At 40.5% G+C, this 16,475-nt stretch overlaps 1 protein-coding gene across 1 annotated transcript in view; it reads right to left on the reverse strand.

Annotated features, from left to right (window-relative positions):
• Nucleotides 1-16,475, reverse strand: part of LOC132959702 (gamma-aminobutyric acid receptor subunit gamma-3-like) — a 58,683-nt gene that overhangs the window by 19,010 nt on the left and 23,198 nt on the right. The window contains exon 3 of the mRNA XM_061032883.1: nucleotides 14,339-14,406. Coding sequence (XP_060888866.1) covers nucleotides 14,339-14,406 — 68 coding nt within the window. The remainder of the gene's footprint in view (nucleotides 1-14,338; nucleotides 14,407-16,475) is intronic.

A 16,475-nucleotide genomic window follows, 5' to 3' on the forward strand; every position in this document is an offset into this window, starting at 1 on the left:
AAGTGTTACATAATATGCCTGGAACAGCTTCCTGAATGTGTTTTTGTTTTTTGCGTCTACATCTAAGAGAAAGTGACCTGAGTCCATTATTCACAGGCATAATGAAAAAAACAGTGAAGCTGAGTATCTCAAGATTTGATTGACGGCTGATATTCTTCTTCTGGGAATCCAATTCAAAGTTGACATTAAGGTGTTTAGGAGGGAGTCCATTACTCATACTGGCAAGAAAGAAAGAATCAAATAGCTATGGATAAGAAAGTCTGGGATGACTTGAATAGTGTATTACTGTAAATGCTGGAATAAGTCAGATACTGGGAGAAGCAAGTTCATTACTTAGGTTATAAATACTTTACTTTAGGCCTTAAAATATTTAGATTGGGACAAACAATTCCCCTCCTGTCGCCGACTAGGTTTCACACAGCGGGTAATAGGTACAAGCCATGGCAGAAAACCCTCGTGATCAAAAATTGATGCTTTGTCTTGTATGTGACTCCAACACAATATTCCCAAGAAGAGGTTGCTGTTGAATTTGTGTTGCTCGCATTTGATGGAGAATCTTTACAGAGCCACAAAAGCTGACAGGTCGGGTTTGATATTCCCGATGTTTATAATACAGGGCATGCCAACAAGACCAATCAAAGGAGGTCAACCTTAAAAGGCCACCTGGTCGTCAAAGCTCCGGGCGGACTTTGTGGGCATTAGTTAAGCTATTGTTGCATACAGGGAACTGGCTGGAATGGTATGAAAACCATGGGAGTGGATAGATGAATAAATGCACCGAGTGAGGTTGTGATGACCCTTGAGGGGCCCCCCCTGTGGACAAGCCGTGTGTTTTGGACTCTTCTCCCTGAGAATGTGCAGAGAAAGATTTGGCGGTTCACTGTATCGAAGGCAGCTCCAGGCAAACACAGTGATGATGTTACCGACAGTTGTGTTGTCTTGGTAGAGTCATCCCGCTTAAAGCCAGAGGGATTTCAATCAATCAATCAACTTTTATTTGTATAGCGTCAACTCATAACAAGTGTTATCTCGAGACACTTTACAAGAAGCAGGTAAAATACCTTACTCATTGTCTGTTAACATTACAAAAGAGCAGGTAAAAAGACCTTACTCATTGTTATGTTACAAAAAGCAGGTAAAGGACCTTACTTATTGCTATGTTACAAAGATCCGGCCTATCCATCATGAGCACTTTAGCAAAGCAGCAAAAGTTACAGTGGTAAGAAAAAACTGCCTTATTAAAAGGCAGAAATCTTCGGCCGGATCCCCGGCTCATGACGAAACAGTCTTCACAGGCCTAGACTGCGCCGGGCTTGGAAAGGGATAGGGGGAGAGATGGGATAAGATGCAGGAAGAGGGATAGAGAGCAAGGGGGTGGGGGGAGGTAGACCGTCCATCAGCAATCCGGTGGGGAGGGGAGGGGGTGTGGGGGGGTGAGGGGGTGTGGGGGGTTGTTCTGGCAGGCCGCCAACCCACGATCCGGTGGGTGTTTGCATCAAACAGATTGCTCTGAGACTTGATGAAGGATTGTGCGCTCAGTAGAAAGGAGACAGTGAATTGAATAAAGAAGTGAACCGAGAGATGATAGGGAAAGACGGGCAGATTTGCTGTGGAGCAATCCAGAGTCAAAAACAGATCTAGAGCAGTGGTTCTCAACTAGTCGAGCCTCAGGACCTGCCCCAGGCACACATTTGCAACCCGCTGAAAACAGCTCCGCGACCCACCCGTTGAGAACCACTGGTCTAGAGTTTTGTCTGCTGTACTTGGCAGAGCGGTGGGGACCTGTTCAAGTTCGGGAGAGGTCAGTGGCCTGGGTTTTATCAGTGTATATTTAAATGTTTTCCTATTCCAAACAGTGATATGCCATCTTTAAGACCGTCTGTGAGTAGCGTATACAATTGCAATTTATTTCATTTTATTCAGTGAAGAAATTTACCTCCCAAAATTGATAAACCAGCTCTCTCAGAATGCTCCGTTTTGGTGTGTGTGTCTCTTTAAATGCAACGGGCCCCCTCTGAGTTTTCCCCGTAGACATCACTCCTCTGTAGAGAGAATAAAAATGGCCGACCTGCGCAAAAGTTTTGTTCTAGGCTGGGGGTGGAGTCCACAGGTGGAGATACCAGGGGAGGGGAGGGCTTTTTTTTTTTTTTTTACCAGAATCCCACTGTGATGTCACAAGGAGAGCACATTTGAAACAGAGCATTTTTCTCTGTGTTGTAAGACTTATGCAGACCACAAACAAAGCACTGGATGGGTTTATTTCACATTTTGAGGGTCAGTAGACACTCAGGTTACCCAAATATGTGTTCAAAAACACTGTAGAAGAGGATTTTTCATAATATGTCCCCTTTAACGAAGACACCAAAAGTCAGTTTAGCACACAATCAATATTTCACTATGACTAACTCATAATGGACTTTACTCTTGATAGCATTGCTTATTAAGTAGAATCCAGTCAGTTTAAAATACTGTTTTTTCACTTTAATATTATATTATGCTTTGCAAGAGGGGAATCTCCTGCCTAAGTACAGATCACTGACTAATGTATTTCTTCAGGCAAAACTGATGCCGCATAGTTTCTATAAATATTAATAAGTGATATATTTATATCTCACAGACCTTGGGAAATTGGTCGTTGGTCTACATTTGCAATCCCTCAAGAAAAAAACTTAAAAAGAAAGAAAATGGAGAGTGTGATTCCTCCAAGTCACAGGTTTCCTGTTTGTGCTGGTTGCTGTGGAGCGTCATTATGTGGAATGATATTTAAATATGCAGTTTATTCTTAGAGCTCTTACCCAAATAAACACATCCAACCCAGAGTGCATCGCTGTGTCTTTGTCCCACAGGCTACCCTACAGCGACGCTCCGTGTTTGCGAGGGGCCAAAAATAACAGTCGACATGACCGCTCAACCGTTGCTCAGGGGCGATGATGAACTTAATCTGTATAAAACAAAGATATGCTGTACCTGCAGATAGGAGTGGCATTTTAAAAATGTGTTTGTGGCTGTGTGAAGCTCATTTCAAACAGAACCTTTGGAAAAAGAAAAAGATTTGGATACCTGCTTGTTTGCTTGAGGAATGAAGACACAAAGTGAAAAATTACCCAAACTGGTGCTTTGCTGAGTGTCCCTCTTTGTCCAACTCAAATAATTAACTTTGTTTGCTTAGCATGGTAATAAGTGGCACTGCTCAAGGGAGCAGCAATATCAATAGTTGTGTAAGGAGCTTTTTTTTAAACTATGCAAGCAGCAGCACTGAAATGTTTCAAATTGGATGGATTGCCATCAAAATTTGGGAAAAAAATATTCATGTAACAGAAGTTGGATTTATTTCTTGGCTAACAAAATGCCTTTCATTCAATAGAAGGTGTGAACCATGAGAATGTAATACTATTTGAATTCTACAATTTAATAATGTGTTTTTAGTTTTTTCTGAAAGCCACAGGTGAGGTTTAAATCTGCTCCTTTCTCTTCTCTTGACAAAATAAAGTGATTTGCCATTACTATTTAATGCTTTTATGCCACATGTACCGCTACAAGGCTTCAGGAACAGTCTATAAAAGAGATGCTACTCATGATTTATTTATATACAGAGTCTCTCTCCAAATACCACATTTTTATATCAATTGCTTGTGTTGGGGGGAAAAAACAAGCCGGAGGAGAAGATGTTGAATAAAAAGAATTGGATAAAAGAGGGATATTAACTAATGAGGTAATCAAATAATGACATCTGAGAGATTAAAGAGGAAAGACTTAGAATATGTTGAAGAGGGAAGGGCACGGTTCAAACAGAATTGAGTGATCTTGCAGTTGCTGTTCTCTCAGCTAATCGATATTAGCCGACTCTCAAATCATAATCAATCAAATCACCAGTCACAGTTGATCAAGACAGTAAGGCATTGATTTGATCTCCAACACAAATCTCCACCTGTTCTAATCTCTGACATTCTGTGTTTCTAAACTTGGTAAGGACAATGTTTTGCCTGTTTCTCTTTGTTTATCCTCTCCTCTGGTCTCTTGAGATCTAGAGTAGTGCTTGCCAAAGTGTGGGCTCTGGGTACTACAGGAGGACTGTGAGAAAGCCTGCCTCAAGAAGGAAAAGAGAAAAACCATGAGAGCCCGACCGATTAATGGGCCAGCCGATAATATCGGCCGATATTAGCATACCCAGTGACTATCGGTCTCGGCTACTTTTATGGCAGATATTATCTGATATTACTAGATGAATTCACCACTCAAAAAGCAATTCATTTGAGTTACACTTGCATTTCATTTTCACCAGAAAGGTCTGCTATGTTGATTACAACAAACATTATTACTTTCCAGAGTGTCAAGCGTACATGTGCAGTTACTTTCCCGTTGAGAGACCATCTTTGTGTCTATCTGTATCTATATTTTTCTCTACAGTTTGAAGATAGATCTAACAAGATATCAGCCAATATATCAATATCAGATTTTTTTCTCTCCCTAATATCGGTATCAAAACACAAAAATCCCATATCGGTCGGGCCCTAATACCCATAGTGATGATTTAACCATGATTCACCTTAATGTGATCGGTTAGGTTTTTGTGTCTCTGCATGGATATTGCTTTCACCATTATGTTTAGGTAACTGGTTGATGACTTTCTTGAATGTGTATATATCGCCATGATATCTTGTTGTCAAGTTTGACGATAAAATGACACTATGAAGAACAGCTGTAGTGATGATATGTCATAGTCCGCACAGTTATGTCGATTTCATAAAGCCCCAACCCCCCCCAAAAGTGTATGGGCCCCAGAAAAAGTTTTGTATTTCAAAGTGGCTCTATTGCTTTTACAGCTTAATTCTGCTTGGGTTAATTGAGGAGCTTCAAATGTAAATCTAGTGTACAACTATATTCAATCTTTCTTGGAGTTACTACACCAATAACTAGCTAAAACAGCTTTAGCTACCAAAATGATAATGTGATAGTTTCTATATTCTTTCAACTCGATGTTCTAAAATTGTGTTGCCCATTTTATCGCATTTACATCAAAAAGTTTTGCATTGGAGGACTTTTGAAAACTAGCAGCAGAATTTGTGTGAAGCGGGGGATCAGCAACTTTGTAGAAAAAGGACACAGTAAGCTAGATTTTCAAAGTATCCAACCTGCATAAACTCTGGGGCAATCCCAGAAATCACATAACCACAAGCATTGCCTCACTTAAGGCGCAGGATGAGGTAAGAAGAGAATGTTAGAAAGAGGACTGTAGTCTTCAAACCAAACTACTTTTCTCCACTGGTCATGTGGAAATAGCTTGCATGGGCTCTTTAATAAAGGCAAAACATTAACAGAGAGCTGTCACATTTATAAATACATAAATCCAGTAATTTAAAAGTCCATGTCAAAAATGGTCTAACAAAAAATAAAATAAAAGTAAACCATGTGTATTATAATCTAAAAGTCATATCCTTACATTTTGCTATTATTCATAGACTTTAAAAGAAGACAACAAAAACGTTGGTAAGCCCTTTTTTAATGGCCTTGCAAATCACAGAGGCCCACATAAAACAGTTATGTAAGGAAAAATCATATCAAATTTGATTAGCCTTGTTGCCAGGCCTCAGAGAACGTGATTAAGTACAGAGGATGCGGTTTCATTTTTCTGAATTTAATTTTGAGGCAGTCTTCATGCTGTTTAAGTGCAAAAAGCGATGTACAGTGACCCTGAACACTAAAATCAGATAACCTCTTCCCCCAAGTTTTTTTTCACACTCCTTCGTCCAGAACCTTTTTCAACAAGTTTAAATAAGCCCCAGAGCTCCCCAAACCAAGTCTGTGAAGTTTCGTGTTAAAAAACCACTCAGTATTTTAGCACTTCTAATAACCCCTCTATTTCAGCCCTGCTCAGAACAGGCTGTTTCTGTGCCTGTAGCTTTAAATGCAAATGAGCTGTGTCTGACCACGCCCCCTCTCTGGAAGGGGATGTGGCTTGGGCTTTCTCGCTTTTACGGTGAGAAGTCAGATTCAGAGGGCAGAACAAACACCTAGCTGTGGGAGTGTCACCCACCTGGGGGAGGGGTTACTGCCCTTTGTGATGTCACAAAGGGAAAATCTCCAAACAGCCTGTTTGAGCACACATTTTTTGAAAAGTGAAGAAGGCAAAAGACAGAGGACAGACTTGGGACCCATATTAGTGTTTGGCAACTTTTGGGGTGATTTCTATGGATTCACACCTGACAATCCGGGGCTTTGTCTTTACCAATGGCCATAGATGGTTTTTAAACATCTTTTCAACAGAAAACAAATTCTCGCTGGGAATGATTATCAACGGTGGATACAGCAAAAACAAAGAGCGGATATAAAAAACAAGTGAAAGGAGAGGAAGAGGGTTTCTTTTTTTAGTCTAGGGGCCTCCTCTGAAAAGGGTCGAGCCTTTGATGTATGCTTGTGAATTTGTGTGTGCACATGGATAAACACATATTACAAAGAAACATGCATAAACAGATACAAACAAGACTGTGTATCTGTGTTAGTGAATATGTGTGTGGTCTTTGTGTGTGTGTGTGTGTGTTATGCCAGTAAGTGTCCCTACAGCAAAAATAGCATGTACTGTTTTTTTTTTTTTTTTTTTTTAAGAGTGGAGGATCAGGATGTCCTTCATTCTCTGTGGACTCAATTATTCAGTTTGTCCATTCTCTCTTGCTGTTTTATTGAAGGTGCACACATTCTTTCATTCAGTGGGGATTTAAGTGCATGACCTGTCGAGGTGGTTTGTTGGCAAACCAGATTATGGAAAACACAAGACTAGACATGAGCGTCATAGAGTCAAGACTCTGACACATACCCTTTTTTCTTATCCCTCTGTGCTTAGAGAGACCTCCCAGTTCATTTAAAGGTAGGCATGTGTTTCAAGGGATTTACCATTTGCATGCATTCAGCATCTTTATACAGTCACACAACTCTTGTTTGACCTTAATCACACAATTGGAGTTTCTGGATCAAGACCAAGAGGAATTCCTCTTCCCCCTTTTAATAAGGGGAACACCCCCCCTTGCTAGCTTGAACATTGAATTGAACTGTGGCGCTGCCATTTTCACAGACAGTAGTTTGAGTTTATTTTTTCTACCCTGCTTTTAGTTTCCTTAGTGATTTTGGTGAACCCTGTTTCCTATTGAGCACATTTATTGGATGTCTTTTATTTTCTTTTAACTAAGGGACAATTTAAAGTTTTATTTATTCACATTTTAATGGTTTAACAATAAAACTCAAACCCTTGAATCAAGAAATTGGGAGTTGTTTTTTTACATTGGAAATACAGTGCTGGTATAGAAAATCGAACCACACACTTTGTGACACATACACAAACAGTTGCATTAAACCTTCAATTATTACCATCATTGTTATAAATGAACTTAAAGTTTTAGCTGTCCAAATGCTGTCCAACACTGAACTGCCTGAGTGTGACGTAATAATCACGTCATGCAACAAATCGACAATCAAATGCTTTGCCAACAATTAATTATCGTTTTTTTTATCGATTCATTGTTGCAGCCCCAAATGAAAATGGAATAAAACCTTGACAAAAGCATTTTACAAAGTTAATGTCAACATAGCTTATGCTACTGAGAACAGGCGGCTTAGGACCAGATTTGGGAAGAATGGGAACATGCTGGACAAGTAACACATTTTTTCCACATAGTCTCCATCACCATAGCTTTCAATTTTTTAGGGGGTAGCCACTTCATAAAGATGGCAGGTCCAAGATGGCGGCCATGTAAGGTCTATAAGTGCCAATATGTCTTCCAAGCCACTTTGAAAACTCAATCTTGGTGTCAATATATACATTTTCTGGGTCAAGGAATGCATTAAAATATCACTAGATGATTATTTGTGCCAAGATCAAATACATATGTTAATTTTGGCAATGTATTACATCATTTTCCTTCATCTAGTAATCATCTAGTGGTATTTTAATGCATTCCTTGACTATAAAGGCTACATTTTATAATCATTAGGACCAACAAAAATAAAAACAAAAGATGAAAAAAAACCTGTTTCCTCCTATTTCCTGTTGCTGTTGACGACTCAAAATGGGGACTAAAGAGACTGTCAAAATAATTATAGTGTTGATTTCTCACTCAGTGTATGAACAAAAAGTTGCAACACACTTGCTGTGTACATTATTTGTGCATGGTGTATTGACAGTGTTCGTCGCAGTAAATGAAAAGGAAGGCTGTGTGTTAATGAGGCCTACATTCTGTGTTTTGGTTTTGGTAATGATATCTTTGAAATTATACATGCTGACTGATGGATGCAGGATCTCTATTGACAAGAGGACTGTGCTCGATTGATGGCAGCCAAAGGAGAATAATACTCTGTCCTCTCTATCTCTGACTCACTGCCTCTGTCTTTCTTGTGTTCTGGATGATGGATAGATAAATATTTTAATTGTTTGTGTTCTGTACCCAAGTGTCAGCTTATTTAGACTTTGCAAATGACAAACTTGATCTGGTGTTGGAGTCTAGACCACAAGAAACCGAGACCAAGACATACCTGAGACCAGAGTGCTCTGAGACCGAGACAGGACCAAGACATTTAGGGATCCAGACCGAGTCAAGACCAAGACACGAAGGCAGGGCGAGACCAAGACAAGACCAAGACCAAGGCAGGGCGAGACCAAGACATTTAGGGTTCGAGACCAAGTCAAGACCAAGGCAAGGTGAGACCGAGACAAGACCAGGGCAAGGCGAGACCAAGACAAGACCAAGACATTTGGGGATCGAGACCAAGTCAAGACCAAGGCCAGGGCAGCCCAGACAAACACTATGAACTCTGTGGGTTTTATTCCAACTGTGAATCTTTTCTGTGCCTTTGAAACCACTTGAAATGTTGTTGGGTGCAAAGCCAGCATTAGTAATAAAAATATAAATATCTCAAGTCTTTCATTGGCCTCCATTTGTCCAATTTACAATGAAGATAATATGGTAAAAAAAAAAAAAGCTTTTCCAATGCCAACCCGTTTCACAACATGGTGCATTATTAGTTTGGTTGTCACCTTACATTAAGGTGAGCTGTAATACGTGTGTTCATGCATACTCCATTTATCACGCCTTTCTCTCTATGTAGGTCATGAACTGTGACCTATTGCTAGCCATTGCGCCTCTAAGAAGAGGACACATTTACATCATTACACCCTCATCTTGCTGCTGGAGAGAATCGCTAAGGAGGGGAGGGGAAGGTAGGAAGATGACGATCATGCCCTTGGCGAGCTTCCAGTAGGACAGGATGTTTATTCGTATAAATTGCAAGTTTTCACTGTGAATGTGATAAAAAGGCTCAGCTGTGGCACCACAGTCACAGGGCCGCGAATAGCAGCCCAACACTTCCAGATAGGTGAAAATGATCAGCTTTGACACTTCAGACAGATGTGAGCGGCGCAGTCTCCACTGATGATCACAGGAGGTATGTGCTCACAAGCCCATCCCCACGAGGGATAGCGAGTGGGCTGCTGTTCAGATAACACTGCGATAATATGCCTGTGCCAGGACACACTTGTCCCCTAAAAATAATCCTCATTTACAACAACGTTTTAATAGCAAATACAATTGGCAGGAAACAATGCGACACAAGGACATTTAGGCCTATTCAATGATATTTCCAAAGGTGGTGTTTGGGCAACTCAAGGTGTTTTATTTTATATCTGGACATGCTAATTCTGGTCACATTTTTTATTTTCATCTTTTTTTTTAAATCAGATAATAGGGCCCCACTGATATGGGATTTTTGATATCTGTTTCCCAGTAACTAATCATTAGCTACTCTAGAACATGTAATGAGGAAGCACTTACTATCTACCCATTACTTACTGGTTACTTATTGGTTACTTACTGGTTACTTACTGCTTACTTATTGGTTACTTACTGGTTACTGAGTGGTTAGTTTCCCATTCGTTTCCCACTAGCTATGCAAAATTTGTGTACCTTATGGCAAAGTGTCAAACTTTTTCTCCCCGCTGCTGATGGGCACCTAACGTCTGCACTGCCGACATGTTAGCTTGTTGTGTGTGTGTGGCGGTCCGTTAGTGTTTGTGAAACGGCTCCTGTCGATGTATTATGAAATTCTGGATTGATAGCGCTGGCTTCTCATTTGACGACCGGTTCGTCTGTTGAATTGTTGTTACTGACATGTGAATGTGTCTGAATGCTGCTGCTGTGAAACTGAATTGCCCTTCTGGGATAAATAAAGTTGTACAAATTTGTTGTGTTAATCCCTCAAATGCAGTTTTCAAACACTTGTGGAAAATATACATAATGCAGAAATGTAATGCAGGGATTTGAGAAGCAGCCTATCACTTTGCAATATTAAAGATTAATATCGAGCATTAACGGACCCCAAATTGGCAGTTAGAGACAGAGGCTTCAACATTTCTCACTCCCCTCCTCAGTCTCATTCCTCAGGTTGGTTTAGTCATAGTGATATTAATAGGGGATGATGGTTTCCGTTGGGTTTTCATGTAATCAGTCTAGTTCACGGGCAATGCAGGTGGTACTAATAAATTCCATGCCTGGGTAATACACACTGGCAGGCTCGATAGCAAGGCGACAAATTCAAGGTGCCACCCACTTCCTGGCTCAAACGAAGGCTGTCGACTTAGTGTCAATGTCAAAGTGCAGCCACTTTTGCTTGTCTTAAATGCCTCTAATGCCGTTTGATCAACCATTCATCACAGTATGTCCCTGAATTACTATCAGCTTCATTTGGCATTCCATCATCCCAGCAGTTGCCCATTGCCATTGGAGAAAATAAGGAAAGAAGTACATGTTTTGCAGTGAGAAGCTTGGTTTTGTCTGCTCACTCTGGAGACCGTTGCTGTGTGTGTACGATCAATATGGATTATGCATGTACTGTAGCACACCTTCAGGATTTGACCTGGTTTTTCATCCAGATCTCACATACATAGGGATACAAATCCAATGGAGTTCAGATTCACGCATGCAGAATAAAGGTCACATGATGGGTAAGGTTCAAGCAGAGAGCTCAGAGTGACTATGGGGCTTTGAAAAAGAACCCCAAAAAAACCAAGGCAAGACCAAGTCATGCAAGGCCATGCTGAAGAAATCGGTTATTTTCTCTCTGACATGGTAACATTTCCACCGAGACCTGGATAAGAGGCGGAAGGAGAAAGAGATAAGAATTGTGACTCTGCACTAATTCCAGTCCAGCTAACCCCCGAGGGTGGACAAAGATTTACATTCCACTGACCAGCATCCATCCGCCCTGACAGGGTGAATCCAATCAGCATTTACACAGGAGAAAAATCACTGGAATGTCTCAGCGGGTATCTCTATTCTCCGCTGAAACAAAGTTTGGGCGTCCCACAGGGAGCTGACCCCGGCCATGCCTCACTGACCTACTACAGAGATCACTAAACTATATTACCAACCTATGTATATGTGTGTTAGTGGTGCTATTTTAAAGAAGCAACCTCTCCACCAACAGACAAAGAGTATCTAATGGATGGCCTATGTAGTACAATAGTACAGTCACATAAATGAATGCAAGGACATCCGGAAACAGCTCAAAAACTCCCAACAGGTTTGATTGAGTTTGAGGATTTTAAATCAGGCATAGGACAAAGATCCTGTATTCCCTCAGCATAGGCCCTTTGATAGTCCCGATACAGAAAACACAGACCGAGTCACAGAATTCAATGAAAATGGAATCAACTGCTCAGGAGGTCTTGTCCCGGTAGCAGAAGCCAGGTTGTCCACTAGACAGAGCCTATAGGTTGAACCCTATAGTACCAGAGTGGAACATGGCAGAGTTGCACTTCATGAGCATGACACAAATGAAAGTAAAATTCTATGCAAGAGCGACCTTTGAAACAGCTCAAATGTGAATAAGTCTACATGGGAAACGCCTACAAAAGGCTCAAAACAACATCCAAGCTGCATTTTGACTTATTAGCGATAATGATCTTGATTTTGACGCACCGCATGATACAACACAAGAAAGCAGATGATGTTTGATTCTTGTCTTCCTTGCCATCATTAAAGTGTGGCGGACAAAAATGATCAGTCAAAAATGGTTCAGTTAGAAGATAAAAGTCCTTGTAACCTTTGACATTGGCGTCGATCACAGTTGTTTGGTTTTCCCTGTCATTTAATTAAGAGTGTGGTCGATCAGTTTAACAGCATGTTCAGCCAAATTAAAGAAGATCATGATGAGCTTTTATTAAAAGAATAGCACCGTTTAAATTAAGAAAATAATAATAATTGAGGTCCTTGGATATAAGAAGTGCCATTTGATTCCAAAGTAATAAAGAAAACAATTGGATTCCGTCCATCCATTATCTTTACCGCTTTTCCCATTTGGGGTCTGGAGTCGATCCCGGCTGTCATTGGGTGAAAGGCGGGGTTACACCCTGGACTGTTTGCCAGTCAGTCACATGGCTGACATATAGAGACAACCAGGAACCTCCTTACTACGTAAGGCAACAATGCTAACCACTGCACCACCGTGCAACCAATTGGAGTTCAACTAATAAAGCTTCAGAGGGCAAAAGTGGATGAACACTTTAACCGCAAATACAACATGTTCCTAAAGTAAATGGAACCTTTCTGATATCAGGCAGGGATCATTTCATTGGTCAACAATAAACCTTGTATTCTAATGATTTGGGGATTTTGACAGGGTGGTTTTATATAATATACAAGAGCAGACAGTAAGTGGAAGCTGCCTGAAAGCTAGGATAAGAGGCGCGTCTGAGCGAGCAACAATATCAATAAGTCATGCTCCAACCAAAATACTGTGCTCTTCCATAAAGACCACAACTGTCCTGTTATTCCAAAATGGTAAAGAAGGCAAAAATGTGTGCTATAAAAGCTGTAACTGCCTGTACTGGTCCCCTTAGGAAACAGAACAAATGTCCCTGTAACTGCAAACTTGGATGATTTAAGAAACGCGCAGAACAAAAACAAAAACACCAAGGTATCCTGAAGGAATGAAGCTGATAACTGACCTCTGGCATATCTTTGTTAAATGACCCCAGGCTTAATGCATTTCCCATGGTCTCCAAACGCCCCCATGTGACTAAGCTTCAATTTTTTTTTTAAATGTAAATTTTTCCAAGACAACTACAATGTCACCCACACATCTTCAAGAGAAACAGAAACCGACAGAAGAAGTCAGAGCAAATACGATGGATGTTTCCCTCAGTATGGATTTAGATGTATTAGGAATGCACCGATTCTGATCTCCAATTTTTACCTGGTCTGATCTGCCGACACCGACTTTCTGTCTTTGAAGCTCTATTATTGACATCACAAGCAAATTTTTTTTTTTAATTTTCTTTGATTTAAATTCATTTTATGTTTAAAAAAACCACTAAATGTCAAGTAACTGTTTGTTAAATGATCACTATGGAGTCTTGGTAGAGAAATTTGAAAGATGGAAAAGCGTACAGATTCTGTGGTATATGTTCATACCTCCATACACAAACTGTCCTCAGAGGAACATTTGGTCCCTGTAACACTGTTTGAAGATAAAATGCTAGCTTTTTGGCTCCAAACAGTGTTCCAGGGAGCCATTTTTTCCTTTGAATAAAATGTGTGTATTTAGCAGAGAAAATGTAGCATAGCATTGTTTCCATTCTCCAACTTTCAAATTCCACATAGTGCACCTTTTTAAAGCATTTCATTTCATTATGATACATTGAGAGAGAATCTAATGCAAAGCAATATGAATGAATATCACATCTGAGTGAATGGTCAGCTATTGAACAGAAGCGGCGGAGGCCTAATGCATTACACATTATAAATCCTCCATCCTTTTTAGTCACATTCATGGCTAACAGAATGCTAATGCTCTTCGTCCCTATCGTCTCATAACCTCTCCAAAAAGCTTTTACTTCTGTATTGTATATGTTTAAGGTTAGCTGATTAGGAATTAATGGTGAAAAGAATTCACCCATCCATGTCCTGGCCATTTGTAGAAGATTTTTTTTATTAGAAGTTTTCCTGAAAAGCAGGAACACTGGAAGAAAAAATAATGATGTGCTTTGCCCAGACCTGCTTTTCTCCTCTACGTAGACACATAAAGCTGTTTTAGCTTTGATAGCGCTGTGAGCTTTTCACAGAATACATTCTATGACTCTTTAGTGGATCAGTATGGATTAAGCAAATGAGTGATTTGAAATACGCGGGACATGAACAAAGCGTCCACACCTGTCTTTCTTGGCTGTCTCACTCCAAAAAAAAGCAAGCTGTGGCGGCTCAAATGTCCTTCAAATCCAGTGTGAGGGATTGCAGTATTCATGCATGATGATGCTAATGCTGGACATTTGACAAATGCGTACGAGATTTTAACTCACCATATCCATGGATGACACAGGCCCAATGCTGTTGACGTATATACCCACATCGACGATTGTTGGTTTCACTGGAAGTGCAGAAAAAAACGAGAGTGAATTAACCAGCAGTTATTGTCAGTGGGACGTGTGAGATTTATACATGCAATCATTCTGTTTCGTCATTTGTCAGTGTTTTCCTCCTCTAACTGAAGATGGATGCATGATATGGCCATGAAGTCGAACACATAATCTAATACATGAAAAGCTTAAACCGTGGTTGTATCAGTCAGTGTCACTGTGCCAGAATAAAACAGAGTCTTCATTTCTGTTTTTTTTTTTTCCTTCTCGCGTGAAGCCAGAGCCATCCATCCATGCAGAGAGGAAAAGATTTGAAATCAGAAAAAAAAAAGCTCCACTGTGGTTTCTTGGAGCAGTTACTGCATTACCATGGCAATTAATAGCATTTCCAGTCAGTATGTAGGATGTTGGTTAATTTTTTCTTGGCAACAGCACTTGGGGTTGGTTCTAGGAAGCACAAAATGGGGCTTCAGGAATACAGACTATGAAACCTTGAGACAAAGATTGGTCTTTTGTTTGCTTGATATCTGTAATGTTAGAAAAATGTTACTCAATGCACACCAACACAGAGACACAAAAACACACACTCTCAAACAGGGGGGTGGATCTTTCACTATCTCAAGATTAGATTTCCATCGTTGGGGTCACAACTCAGTTTAAAATCGATTCTTGGTTCCAACCAATTCAATGTTTGCCAACACGTTTCCAAAGCTTTTTATCGGTTTATCTATAAAATCACTGGGCGAGAAAGAGAGAGAGAGAGAGAGAGAGAGAGAGAAAAATCTAATTGATTCATTCACCAACAACCAGAATCAAAATGTGTAATCTGGCGCCATCAACCGCAACATAAAGAGTAAACAAACATGATGGTCAAGCTAAATGTGGCTAGCTGTTAGCTGGTGCATCCATTACGGTAAACATTTTGGTTTTTCCTTGTCAGTTGAAATGTGTTTTTTTGTTGCCGCAAATCGACTAGTTGGTCCCGAATTTATGACTTTATGCTTCGCGTTTGCTGTTGTCGCCATGTTTGTTGTACTTCCTGCGTGTGTCTTTTGTGTCGCCTCAGTTCAATGCTGGAAAAGCTAGCATATCTAACTGCTGATTCAGATGAGTCAGTTTTAATTGGGCAGAGGATGTAACCTGTTGGACTGAAAGAAAATGTCAGCAGGGTGGGAGACCAGTGTTGTCTTGCAGTTTGCATAAGACCCTCCAGCCGGCCGTCCATGATGGCATTCTCAGCCAGTGCCGCGTCTTGGATGTGGTTTCAATGTGTCAAAAAATAATTGGACACTTCAAAAAACATTTCCCCCCTTGCCTTCTTGTGCCTGCGGGATGTGCAGTGTCCAGTCCAAAAAAAAGGACCGCAGCAGGTTATCTCTCGATCAAAAAGTTGCACATTTTTCCTTTAATGTACTTCTGCATGTTTTTACACTTCATGCCATAGCCTACTGAAACACTGCTGCTTTTTTGCCAACTCAACCTCAATGTAGAAAGAGATTCCAACGATCTTAGAAACCAAGAAGCCTTGGTTGTGATATTCACTGAAATGGAACTAAATCAGGTGGATGGTGAGAAAAAAAGAAGATATACGGTAATGGAAGAAAAAACACTAGCTGATCAGAGAAGGGGAAATAACCATTTTGCTGTTGTTATCTTTAGACTGTTTCACTATCAGCACTGGACTAGTTAGAACTTTGTTGTGACAAGCTGGGAGAAAGAGCTGAAATGATCCATGTTACTTTCTTTCCACTTGTTCTTTCCGGTTCAGTGACTCCTCAGACTTTATATATTCTTGAATTGCCAGTGCATCCAGTCCTGTTATTTAGCGTTCACTGTGATGAGGATGTAAATTTTGCCAGCTTGAAGAGCATGCTGGTGTGCTTAGGTGTTCACATCTGCATGTTTTGTCCCCAGGGACCCCCGCTGTGCCGGGCCACTGATGCAAACACTTTTGTTAGCAGAGGCCTGCTGGGAGGCGTCGATTCATTTCTAAAAAGCGTGTTCTGCTTCACCAACTAGACAATAAGGGACAAAAAGACAGTTTCTTTTTTCTGAAATGATGACTTTGTCTACAATTCAG

Source organism: Labrus mixtus, chromosome 24 (assembly GCF_963584025.1).
Source record: "Labrus mixtus chromosome 24, fLabMix1.1, whole genome shotgun sequence".
Lineage (NCBI taxonomy): Eukaryota > Metazoa > Chordata > Actinopteri > Labriformes > Labridae > Labrus > Labrus mixtus.